Below are 13,277 nucleotides of genomic sequence, written 5' to 3' on the forward strand. Positions count from 1 at the left end.
AAAAAAAAAAAAAAAAAAAGACGACACAAAGAAATGGAGGATATTCCCCTCCCCCACCAGAGGATTGGAAGAATTAACACCAGAATGGCCATTCTACTGAAAGCAAATTTACAGATTCAATGCTATTCCAATAAAAATTTCAATGACATTCTTCAAAAAGAATAAATACTGATGGAATTCATATGGAACCAACAAAAAAAACCTTGAATATCCAAAGCTCTCCTGACAAAAAAGAAGACTCCAAGACTTCAAATGATACTACAAAGCCATACAATGAAAACTGTAAATACTCCAACAAAAACAGATACATGGACCAATGGAATCAAATAGAAAACCTAGAAATAAACCCACATTATGGACAACTAATATTTGACCAGTGTGCAAGCAATATAAAATGGAACAAGAGCAGTTTGTTCAATAAATGGTGCTGGGCAAACTGGACTGCTACATGCAAAAAAAACTGAAGCTAGGCTACTACCTCGCACCATGCACAAAAAAACAACTCAAAGGGATGAAAGACTTGGACAAAAGACGTGAAACCATAAAACATATATAGAAGAAAATATAGGCAAAACATTACATGACCTACACCTCAGAAACATCTTTAAAGGCACATTCCCCAAAACAAAGAATGTGAAGGAAATGATGAACAGCTGGGACTACATCAAAGTAAAAAGCTTTTGTACAGCAAAAGAGACATTAAGCAGAACTAAGAGACCTCCTACTGATTGGGGAAAATATTTTGCACACAATATTACTGATAAGGGAATAACTACAAAGATCTACAAAGAGCTAACACAACAAAGTAAACAATCCAGTCAAGAAATGGACAGAAGAGCTAAAAAGGCACTTCTCCAAGAGGAAATGCAAATGGGCAACAGGCATATGAAAAATGTTCAACATCACTTGTAATCAGGGAGATGCAAATCAAAACCACAATGAGAAACCACCTCTTAACGGCAATAATGGCACATATTAAAAAAACAGGAAAGAGCAAATGTTATCAAGGATGGAGAGGAAAATGCAACTCTCTCCTACATAGCTGGTAGGAATGTAAACTGGTTCAACCACTATGGAAAGTCGTGTGGAGGTTCCTCAAACTGCTAAAAATGGAACTTCTAGACCCAGCAAATCTACTCCTAGGGATCTACCTAAAGGACTCAAAATGGTGCTGAAAATAACACCTAAACCTGCTATGTTTATTGCAGAACTATTTATAATAGGTAAGATATGGAAACAACCCAAACGCCCAAAAACACATGACTGGATCAAGAAGATGTGATACATATACACAATGGAATGTTACTCAGCAATCAAAAATAATAAAATTCCTGCCCTTTGCAGCAATGTGGACAGAACTGGAAGGGATTATGCTCAGTGAAATAAGCTAGAAGGAAAAAAGAAAACTATAGGATGATTTCACTTATAGGAGGAATGTAGGGAAACCAAATAAGGGATCAGAAAGAAAAACAATTTAGTACATCAAAAACAAAATTAACAGGCAACTATTAATCAGAGACATTCTGCAGGGGTAGGGGAGGGAGAGGGATCAAAGCAGGGGAGGGCATGTGTTCTTCCATAAGGGACTATGGTGACGATGCATGGTGAATTGGTGGTGGGAATTTTGTGGGGACTACACCTGAGAGGACAAAGCATGCATTGCACAAAAAGGAAGAATGATGTTTAAAAAAAAAAAAAAAAAAAAAAGTCGAATATCATGCCATGCTTGAACCACCTCCTCCCGCACCATATACAACTACACAAATCCTATTATGCCAGGTGCCACTGGAGGCTTACCTCATCTGACTATCTGTGTTGTAAGTAGCTTCCACGCCTGGAAGAGGCACATATGGTAACATGATGTGGCTGAAGTGAAGCAAAAGTAGAACAACAATAGGTTAGGCTACTGGAATAACAGGAAAGGGTACGATGCTACTGTGGATATTAGACGCTGACCCAGACCTAGAAGACAAGAAATGTCAGTCACCTGGAAGAAAACCTCCCAGTTGTGAAATCTGTATTTAAGTGCCCATCACTGGAATGAAGGCAGGAAGGCAAGGTTACTTTCTGACTTAAATGGAAAGATGATAGAGAAATGAAAACAGTTAACAGAGAAAGGAAAGGAACAAGAATGACTTAGGTCTGATACCCCTAAGTTACTGAATATGCGTGTTAAAGATTTCTAAAACAGTAATCTAGCAATAAAAGTATCTTATACAATTCAGTCCTGTACTACTTCTATTAAAATAGAATCCTTCCATTTCTATAACCTTATAAAAAATTACGAAGAAACCTTATTTAATTTCAACAAACTGCCACATAAAACATGGCTGTTTAGATAAAAAAAAAAACACTGACAGGACCAGGGGCTTCCCTGGTGGCCTAGAGGTAATTCTCAGCATTAACACACAGCCACTGGGAAGGTCCCCAGCCAGGGAGCTGACCCACATGGTGGGTCAAGACCTCTCCTGTCTCACCTGCTGCTCCCTAAGTAGTGTATTCAGCAGAACAGATCTGCCTATTCTGAGTCCACTTTGTCTCTGGTGAATCCTCTCAACCCATACATCTCTGGTTTACAGTTCTTGTATGCATAATAAATAAAAAGTAAACTTTAAAAATTAAAAATATTGACAGGACTGGTTCCTTTATAATCAAAATTTTACTTTATTTAGATTTATATATTTATGCATACAAGAACAGAGGTGTATGGGAAGGTGAGAGGATTTACAAGAGACTAGAGTGGGGAACAGAAGATATGGAATGACTGGATGACTGGAATATGACAGGTGAGACTGGAGAGGTCTGCTGGGCCATGTGGGTCACCTCCCTGGTCCAGGATCAAACTGGCACTGCAGTGGCTGCCAATAGCTTGCTAATGCTCAGACTTAACCCTTTGCGCCACCAGGGAGAGCCTCAAATTTTTATTTTTTTGTAAATGAGAAAACAGTATTATTCACTTACAAACACATTAAGATATGATGTTGCAGAGCATTTTTTTGCCTCTGAAAGTAAAACCTGTATCCATTTCTACTAAATTTAGAATACAATTTAGATTATTAAACAGGGACTTGTATGGTGACCACACACTAATTCACCTCTGAAAGAGAAATTTGTTTAATGGTTAGGGAAACAGGGCCTCTCTTGTGGCACAAGGGAGTAAGTCTCAGCACTATGAAGCTGCCCACAGCTACTGCAGCATGGGTTCAATCCCCAGCCACTTCGGAAGGTGACCGACCACCTGGTGAGGCAGACCTGTCCTGACTCGCCCGCTGTGTCCTTCAGGAGTGTATTCCAGAACACCTGCCTGTTTTGCTCCCCACTCCATCTCTGGTAAATCCTCTCGCTACCACCCCCTCTGGCCTGTACCCCAGTTCTTGTATGAATAATCTAAAAACAAACAAAGAAACAATGGGCCTCCCTGGTGCCTAGGGGTTATATCTCAGTGCTATCACCACAATGGCCTGAGTTTCATCCCCAGCCAAGGAGCTGACCCATATGGTGCAGCAGAACTCTCCTGTCTCACCCGGTGCTCACCTCAGTGTATTTCAATAAATTCGCCTACTCTGCTCCCTACTCTTTCAGATGAATCACCATACCACCTACATCTCTGGCCTATAGCTCAGTTCTACACAAAAATAAATAAAATCTTTAAAAAAATTTATATTACCACAAAATATATAATGTGAAAATGAAATATATGAATATAAGTAATTAATTAAAAAATTTTAATTACATTCAAAAACACAATTAGATGTAGGAAGCAAGTAAGAGAGAAACTATTACAAACCAGGAAACAGAAAAGCAGGGGGAGAGTTCTGGAAGAGTAAAAAGGGCCACAGGGTCACACACTTCACTTTCACAGGCTGACATGAATAATGGCACTCTGCTAGCCTCAGGAATGAGCCGTTTAAAAGGCAGTAACATCATGTTAAGTTTTTCATAACAGACATAGACCACCCAGCATCATAAGACTGTAGAAGCACACCAAGAAAACCAGCACAAAGGTATACTAGCATGTAAAATGACCTGACTCAGACAAGTACTTATGAAAGCAATTCATCTTTCAATTTTAATCAGTCATGTTCTGGTTCTATGGTGTTTTCCTCAAATCCTTTAATTTTCTGTTAAGATGCATTTATAAATGCACTAACAGCTTTTTTTCTTAAAGATCCACTGAAATACAGTGCTGAGGGGAGCAGTAAGTGGGTCGGGATAGGGCTGCCACGCCATGTGGGTCAGCTCCCTGGCTGGGGATTGAACTTGTGTGCTGCAGTGACTGCTATAGCTTCACAGTGCTGTGCATTAACCCACTGCACTACCAGGGAGGGTCCGCACCAACAGCTTTTAAAAAAATTTTTTTTTTTAATTTTTTAAATTTTACAACAGTTTATTTTTACATCATTTTGTACATTTTTCCCCCCATCTCAATTGTAATCCCCATGGGTTTCCCATCCCCACCAACAGCTTTTTAATGACACAGAATGATTCTACATGAGAGGGCCCTGTAGAACACAAGGAACAAGGGCCCTCCCTGATGGCACAACAGATTAGTGTAGCACTGTGAAGCTATTAGCAGCCACTTCGGTATGTGTTCAATCCCTGACCAGGGAGCTGACCCACATGGCACAGCAAACTCTCCTGTTCTGCCTGCTTGCTGCTCCCCTCAGCAGTGTATTTCATCAATCTGCCTGTCTGCTCCCCACTCTGTTTCTGGTGAATCCTCTCATGGCCCCTCCACCTCTGGCCTATACCCCAGTTCAATATGCATAAATAAAAAAATCTTTACACACACACTCATACACACAAAAGAACAAGCCCTCTCCAGGCTATATTGGAATTTTAAGGCTTTTTTGCTGGTGTTGAAATTTTAAACTTTTTGCATGATAAGAGCATATTTTTATCATTTTTAAGCTGCTACTTATTCAAAGAATGTGAGAATTTATACAGTATGTCTAAAAGAGATGGTTAGGGATGTTAATTTGCAAATTATTTTTCTTATTTTAAATAACAAAGTAAAATATTTGTGAAATTATTTTTAATTATTTTTATTATTCCAACTATAGAAACTCTTTCCCAGTTCATTTTAAAATTCTATAAATTCTACAACTATAGTACGTAAATACAAATTTTTAAAAGTCTCCCCCCTAGAGAGAAATGCAGAGGAGCTTATAAACAAATTATAGTTGGTGTATGATATCTTCATCTTATATAAAATGTACTTCTTTACACACTATACATAAAGTGCTGGATGTACACTACTTTGCAACCAAGATGGTTACAAGTGTTATGTCTCTAATTATAGTCTCATAATGGTGTTTGTTCTTTGCAAGTGGGGGCAGAAGACAGAGGAGAGTCAAGAGCTGATGGTTTGTAGAGTAAAACTGGATAAGAATGGTACAAGAGAGAGTAGATTCTGCAAGAACTGGGTTTACAAATCAGAGTCACAGCTGCATTTTTCTAGCAGAGATGGGGCAAAGTAGACAGAAAATGCAGACACAAAGACGGAATAATAGCACTGCATTTTCAGTAGTACTCCTTTCCTCTCTTCAGTGGCAGGAAGCAAACATGAAACATTTGCAAAGAATAAAGGGATGGATTTTTACCTGCTTGTGGTGCCCAGAGCTGGCGGCTGCTTGCTGTGAGTGGAGTGAAGAGTGGAGATCTCGATGGGGCAGGCGGTAGGCCCATGCTGGCTCCATATGGACAGCACTCGGCCCACCGAATAGGGCAGAGAGCAGAAGACCTTGTCTGCTATAGAGGATGGAGACCTTAACCCTTTCAAGCCCTGTGTAAACTGGGTCATGAAGAGCCTCTGCATGGTAGGCATGTGACTGGAGAAGCTCCGCTTTTTTGTCCAGATTCTGTAACATCCAGGGGAACAAAGTGCTAGAAGTGTGTGAAGGCCAAGGACAGAAGAGCCTGCTCTGGTCTGGACTATGGCGGTGCCTCCATAGTCCTGAGGAGGAGCTGGAGGCTGTGGAGGAGCCTCGGCACGTGCCTGACTAAGGAGGCCACTGTCTTCCCTGAATGTGGCTGTCCCCGGGCAACTGTGGGACAAGAAGAAAGAAAAGGCCCACTTGGGAGGTTGAGATGGGTACAGGGGGGCCTCTCTTAAGGCGAGCCTTGCTGGAGCACAGTGCTCAGGAAAAGTCCTTGAGGACTCAGGCATGCACTCAGAGCCTGATTTCACATGAAAGGATACTGGGAAGATTTCAGAACCAAACAGGAATGATGACATCTTGTTGCTCAAATCTATGAAGCTCATTTTGTTGGTGTCGAGTGAATAAAGTGTCCAGGGCTTACTGTTAGGATGCTTATCCCATCCAGTAGCTGCCAAATAAGGATTGAGCTGCATTGTATTGTAAGAAAATCCATCCAGGAGCCTTTTATATCTGAGCCGCTTGTAGCTTTTAGCCACTGGAAGAAGTTCAGAGGAACACCGCCGATATCTAAGTTTCTGGGTCTTTGTGGCTGGGGCCAATTTGGAGGCAAGGATGGAGAGCTTGTTTAGTAAGGCTGATTCTTTGGTAGGCTTCCTAACATCCAGGCTCCTCAAGGGATGGCATGGAGCAGACTTCTGCTTTGGTATGTGGCTAATTATGCTCCTGGTGGGTACTGTTTCAGGTTCTAATCGTGTAGGTGCAGACACAGAATGTGAACTGAGAAATCTGTGTGCTTTTGTGGGGATGGTTTCAGAGGAACTCTTTAAAAAAGCAGAACTTTTGAGTTTATTTATTTTTCTCCCCACTCTGACTTGGTCCTGACAGGAAACTTTCTTACAGGTTCGATGGGGCTGCTTCTTTAAGGGAAGCACTCCTCTCTGATGTGGAGCGTTCCCAAAGGCACCATGTATTGTATCACACGCAATAGTGCTAGGGTCTGGCGCTTCCCGGGAGGCACCATGAAGGCAAGGACCTGTGCACAATTTACTGTCCTTTTTAAGTGGACGACTGAAATTTTCCTCCTTTGGGGCTTTCAATTTCTGAGACTGTGCAGCAATGTTGTCCTGGGCCAGCTTTGCTAAGGTAACTTCTTTCATCACGGTGGATGCATCTGAGCAGTCCTTATTTTGTACCTCATCTAGCAACCCGTCAGATGATGTGCACTGCTTCAATATCACATGTGCTCCTTTCCGCTGTACAAACTCCTCTTCCTTCTGCAACACACAGTCCAAAACGTGATGGCTTTGTTGTAGTTTGGCATCACCAAGCACCTTCTGAAACTTAAAGTGGGCCTGAGAAATCTCATTTGCATCATCACCACAATCATTGTCTCTGATAATCATGTCCTCGGATTCCTCCCCAACAGTTAAGTGACCTCGTGGTCTCCCCTGATGTTTTTTAGTTTCTTCTTTCTCTGTAGTCTCTGTTTCCATTGTTAAAGGCAAATTTTTCACACTGACCTTTATGCTTTCTCCTTCACTGGGATTATTAATATTCCTTGGTGTTTCATCCTTCTTGTCAGGAAGGGTTATGCAGTCCTTTACATTTTCACCATCTTTTGGGTTTAAATGATTTTGTAGGTTGGTTTCTTCACTATCAAAATCAGTTTCTGAATTTTCTTGAGAAGAGAGACACATAGGTATTTTCCCAATGAATTCCAAACTCCCTATGGAAACAGAATTCTCATCTTGGCATCTAGAAGATAGCAACTCTGTTGAAGAAATTTCACAGGTATTTTCCTTGACAAACTCAGAATTTATTTCTTGTCTTGATTCTTCAATCATTCCTTGTGTTTCTCTGAGAGATGCTTCTTTATCTTGATGATCATAATGAATATCATTTAAAGAAACATGTATTTTATGCAAGGTTCTTATATTTGGTTCACGATCTGCAACAGACCCCATCTCACCAGCACACGATTCTGGACACACTTCCATTTCACAGTCTTTTAATGTCCCGCAGCACACTTTTTCTTCACATGATTTTTTTATTCCAAGAGATTCCACCACAGAACAAGTTGCATCTGGGAAATCAGAACCCCGCTCAACCACTGCTACACATGCTTCCAGTCCTTCTGATTGAGACAGGGCACTCCTCGAGGGTTCACGTGAAGGCAGATCTTGCCTTGGACCACCGTCCAGTGCACTAGAGGCCACTACATCCAGCAAAGCATCTGTAGGCTTATTGCTACAGTCTGTGCAAACAATGTCTACCGGACTGGCTGTGGACTCCTCACTTTGAAAGGTGCTTTTCTTTGAACTACCACAAGACAATGAGTTGTGCTTTCCTGAACAGATTAGCAGAGGCTCTTGGTTGTGGCTTAGCTTTCTGTTAGGTTCTATGACAGTCTCTGTCTGGTCACTACCTACTATCTCGTTAGCTGGTTTACCTTCACTTCTGCATTTATCTGGCCTGTTTTGGTTATTCTGGCAGTCAAGGACTTTATCAGTCTTCTCATCAAGAGTTTCAACTGCTTGGTTCGTGTTTTTAAAACTAGATAACATAACAGTAGGAGACTGGTTCAACAATTTCTTAGGACTTGGAATGTTTGTACACTGGTTTAGTTTTTGTGTGACTGAGTCAGAGTTGTTACAGTTACAAAACACAGTCTCTCTGGTTGTATGCTGTCCCTTCCCTTCCAGCCCTTTCTCACTGGGTTGGCTGTTACTAGTGGTGTGAATTGTTTTGTTTGAAGCTTCACTTTTTAACATGCCTGCTGGTGTCTCATCTCTGATCTTATCTTCTGGAAGACTGACTTTAGTTTCACTTCTATCAAGTTCATTTTCCTTTGCTGTACTATTTACTTTATGGCTGCTACTTTCCATGGAGTCTTCTATTCCTTGGGAGTGGTGACCACTCCTGTACTTGGTTATCACAGAACTTTCACCTTTTGTAATGATTTTGCTGGATTTGATAGCTGCACAAGCAGAACACATTCTCCCTTCTGGTATATTTCTTTTTATACAGTGGCAGCTAGAGAGATCAGGAGATTGAACACTTTGACACTCCATGACTGAGATCATTTGAGGAAAGTCAGCTGCTTTTTCCTTACTTGAGAGAAGTCTGGAATGTAGATCTGCAGCTGCTAAATCAGTCATTTTGTTTTTTCTTTTGAGATTTTCTGGTTTGATGTTTAAGGTGGGATTGTTTGAAGAGGGACCATATATACTATTACCCGGTGGAGAACTGTCTTTCATTTTTGTCTTCACAGGAATGGTTTGGGTATCGGCAATGACATCGGCTCTATCCTTCAGTGGAGAGTGATGGTTCTCCTGGGAATCCTCACTTGTTGCTGGCAACTTAACTTGGTCTTGAGTATTAAGGGACACTTGTTTTAAAACACATTCACTTTTTATTTTGTTTAAAACCAGTTCATTGGTACAGGGAAGTTCACTGATCTCAGGGGCAATGCTCTGGCTCTGCTCTTCTAAATGTGGATTATCATCCTGTGAAGTCTGAACAATTTTTTCTGAATTAGGCCTGTAACCAAAATCTAGGGATAGGGGGAACTGAGCAAGATCTTTCTTGGGTTCTGGTACTTTATTTATAGGACTTATCTGGTCCCCTGACATTAAACTTAGAGAGGGTTTTCTTTCAATCAGAAATGTTAACTGGGTGTTGCCTTCCAGATATTTTTGGGTGCTGACAAAAGAGTCAGAGTCTTTACTGCAAATCTTACCACCTAATATATTTGGTTCTTTAGTGGTTGCCTGTTCTGGCTCTTCAATCTGCACCACAGAGGAAAAACTGCTCTTTTCAGGATGTCTGCCTGAATGGCTGATATTAGAAAAGGTTTCTCTACAGTCCTCATGGCTTGCAGATTTATTCTGAACATCCGACATAATTTTTGAATCTTTTTTTTTAAACATTATTTCTGTGGCTTTGGTAAAAGAATTGGGGGTTAAAAAACTAGAGTTGTTTATATGGCCACTGCCTTGAATGCCATAGTTATTACGGACAGTTTCTTTTGGGATGTCAACAGTCTCTTTTTCACCAGAACAAGGGCCATTAGCATCCACTTCGGGTTGCCTGGCATTAACAAGAAACAGTTCCCCTCTTTCAGTCTTGGATTTAAAAAACTGTCCTTTATTTTCGTCTTGAGAAATCAGGTTCTTACTTTGACTGTCCCCTTCAAAATCAGAATTGTCTGTCTTTTCAGCAGAGTCCTTAAGCAAAGCATCATCTTCAAAACCACATTTTTTAAAAGATGTCGTTCTAGATTTGGGACCAGACAAATCTGAAGTAAAATATGAAGCTTCAGAATTTTCTCCAGTGGGTTCTATAACTATACTTCTTGTGCCTTTGGGACTGCCACATGCAGAATTGTATTTTTCATTATGATGGCCAAGAATCTGTTGGTGATTGTCATCTGCTTCACAGACAGGGTTTAATTTACACAACTCTTCCTTCCCATAGTCCACTTTGGAAATGGAACTGCTCCCTGGTAATGACAACCAAGAAGGACAACTTTTTAATTCTTCACATCCTTTTTCTTTAGGAGTTGCTTCTGTTAATCCAGGGTCCACAAACGTTACAGGCTCTAGGGATACTAGTGTACTGGTTTCTGAAACCTTACCACTGGTCATTTCTGGGTAGTTGCTGCACCCAGCTGAGAGACCTTTACTCACATTGCCATTCTCACGTCCTTCATTATTATCCGTGTTAGTCCCATGGACCTTCATACCTTGTACTTCTGCAGTAGATTTTAGCAGAGTTTCAGTTGTAATCTGTACATTTCCTTCTGCACAAGAGAAATAAATCCAAATCATTATGCAATCATGAAAAAATAATTTACAATACTTTGAAAAATTCAATCATGCAAACAATGGCAACAAAAAAAGACCTAACTCAAAAACAGAATTGTGAAGTTAGTGTATACCACCACTGACTTTGTTATTCTCTGTAAAATATAACAAAGGGGGCCTCCCTGGTGGCACAAGGGGTGAAATCTCAGCACCTTCCAGCTATCACCAATCACTAAAACTTGAGTTTGGTCCCCGGCCAGAGAGTTAACACACATGGCATAGCAGACCTCTCCTGTTTTGCCTGTTACTCCCCTCAGCAGTGTGTTTCAGTAGATCTGCCTGTTCTGCTCCCCCCCGTCTCTACTCCCCTCAGCAGTGTGTTTCAGTAGATCTGCCTGTTCTGCTCCCCCCGTCTCTTGTGAATCCTCTCATCCCCCAACATCTCTGGCCTGTACCCCAATTCTGTATGTATAAATAATCGTTAGCAAACAGGCATACACACATATTCTTTCTCTCACTCACACAACATACACACACACACACACACACACACACAAAACAAAGGGCAAAAATATACCAGGTAGAAACAAGTAATCTTGAACAAATACTTTTTTCTAAATGTTACTTAGTTATATATACTGATTTAACTGGATAGTTGAAGACAAAACATTCCTAGTTCATGTCTTAGGAAGCCTCTATTCTGAGACATTGATAAATTCATAATATAATAGTTAGTACTACTTGATACATAATTACAAAATAAGAGGTAAAATTACCTTTGAAAAAGAACAGTTACACAAAAAACTTAATTTGTAAACTGAATTATTAGCCATGAACTCAATTATAGTGATAATTACTTCTCTACAAAGCTTGCTCATGTGTTGGTAACTTACTGAAGTACTGATAGGTACCTAGGTGCCTCGTATACTCTTTTCCACTTCTGAATAAATCTGAAAATTTCCATCACGAGACATTACAAAGCAAGCAAAACAATTTCAACCCACCATTTTAGAAAACAAACCCAAAGCTAAACACACACACACACGCATCCATACGTATTCATATATGGAATGAGATACCTGCAAACAGATAAAGCAAGTCAAAGTAAAGATCTACTAATACCTACTAAAATATAACGTATAGAAAAGCACTTAATAAATACTTGTGAAGTTAATAAACATAGTTAGTTCAAACAACAATTACCATTACTAATGTCCCCTTACCACCTATTTGTTTCTCAATATACACTAAAAGCAGTGACTTTGAAGCCAGGCCAGTTTGGTTCTAGGATGTTACTTACCTCTCAAGAGCCTCAACTTCCTCCTCTGTGAAAAAGGGGAGAAGTACACTTACCTCAGTGTTATTCTGAGGGTTAAATTAAACAATACATGTAAAACACCACCTGGTATAATGCCTGCCATTAAAGGAAAAGTGTTTCCTTTGCTCTGTTTTGATTCTTATTTTATTGGACCTGAGAATAGTTAAAATGATAAACTTAAAAACTAGGCTCTAGGACACAGAGTTTGAAATATTTGGAGTAAGCAAACATTAGATGGCTATACTGGATTGCATAAATTTACAGAGGTAACACTGAGGCAGTCACAAAACACTAATGCCACACTCAATATGTTTATGGAAGGAGCCCTCATAACACCTTAGGCAGTTCTGTTGTATTATGAGTTTCTAAGCACAATACTCCAAACAGCTGTATTTTACCTCTCTGAACTCTACAGCATTCATCAAACTATTGATGTCTACTCTGGGTCTTCCCTCTCTGTTCCAGCACTATCCTACTTGTATACCTGACCTCATCTTATCTGCTTAGAAAAACTCACACTCTTCATCCATCCCCAAACTATTTACTGTGCAAGGCACTAAGGCAAGATTCTCCCTCAGAGTCCTTTTTTGGTAAAAGAATGCCTGGCTTCCATTTTGTCAAGAATCTTGGAGAGAAGGCAAAGTAGTAGTCATTTCCAAGGCAGTATTGCAGAGTAAAAGCAGGAAAGGAGGGCACGGACAGGTACAACCTAAAAGCAAAATGATATTCTGCCCACCTCTCTGACAATTATTTTTGAAATCTCAACTTTATTTAAAGGAGAGGGCCCTACCTGGGGGTGCATCGTGTTAAAGAGCAACACTACAGCACAAGTTCGATCCCCAGCTAAGAAGCTGACCCACTTGGCATGGCAGACATCTGCTGACCAACCTGCTGCTCCCCTCAGGAGTGTATTTCAGTAAATCTGTCTGTCCTGCTCCCCACCTTGTATCTGGTGAATCATCCCATTCCCTGAAACTCTGGCCTGTACCCCAGTTCTTGTGTGCATAAATAATTGGGAAAAAAAAAAAAAACACTAAAGGAGAGGTTGAGGCAATTTTATATTCACTCTTTAAAATGTCTCTGGTATATAGCTGTTCATTATTATTATTTTCTCTCCTGGTCCTTTATGCTCCTGCTATGAGTGAAACCATCTGGGATTTTTCCTTTTCTTTCTGGCTTATTTCACTAAGCATGATCTTTTCCAGCTCCATCCATGTTGCTGCAAAAGGCATGTGTTTTTTTTTTTTTTGGTTGCTGTCACTCTTTTTTTTT

The 13,277-nt window shown here is 40.3% G+C and overlaps 1 protein-coding gene across 2 annotated transcripts in view; it reads right to left on the reverse strand.

Moving 5' to 3' along the window:
• Positions 1-13,277, reverse strand: part of PRR14L (proline rich 14-like) — a 64,878-nt gene that overhangs the window by 26,565 nt on the left and 25,036 nt on the right. For both annotated transcript variants that reach the window (XM_012731031.1, XM_004690932.2), the window contains exons 3-4: positions 5,604-10,683; positions 1,798-1,866 (exon numbers count right to left, since the gene is read on the reverse strand). In XM_012731031.1, coding sequence (XP_012586485.1) covers positions 1,798-1,866; positions 5,604-10,683 — 5,149 coding nt within the window. The remainder of the gene's footprint in view (positions 1-1,797; positions 1,867-5,603; positions 10,684-13,277) is intronic.

The sequence above is a fragment of the Condylura cristata genome, unplaced genomic scaffold (genome assembly GCF_000260355.1).
Source record: "Condylura cristata isolate star-nosed mole 26May11 unplaced genomic scaffold, ConCri1.0 scaffold00029, whole genome shotgun sequence".
Taxonomy (NCBI): domain Eukaryota; kingdom Metazoa; phylum Chordata; class Mammalia; order Eulipotyphla; family Talpidae; genus Condylura; species Condylura cristata.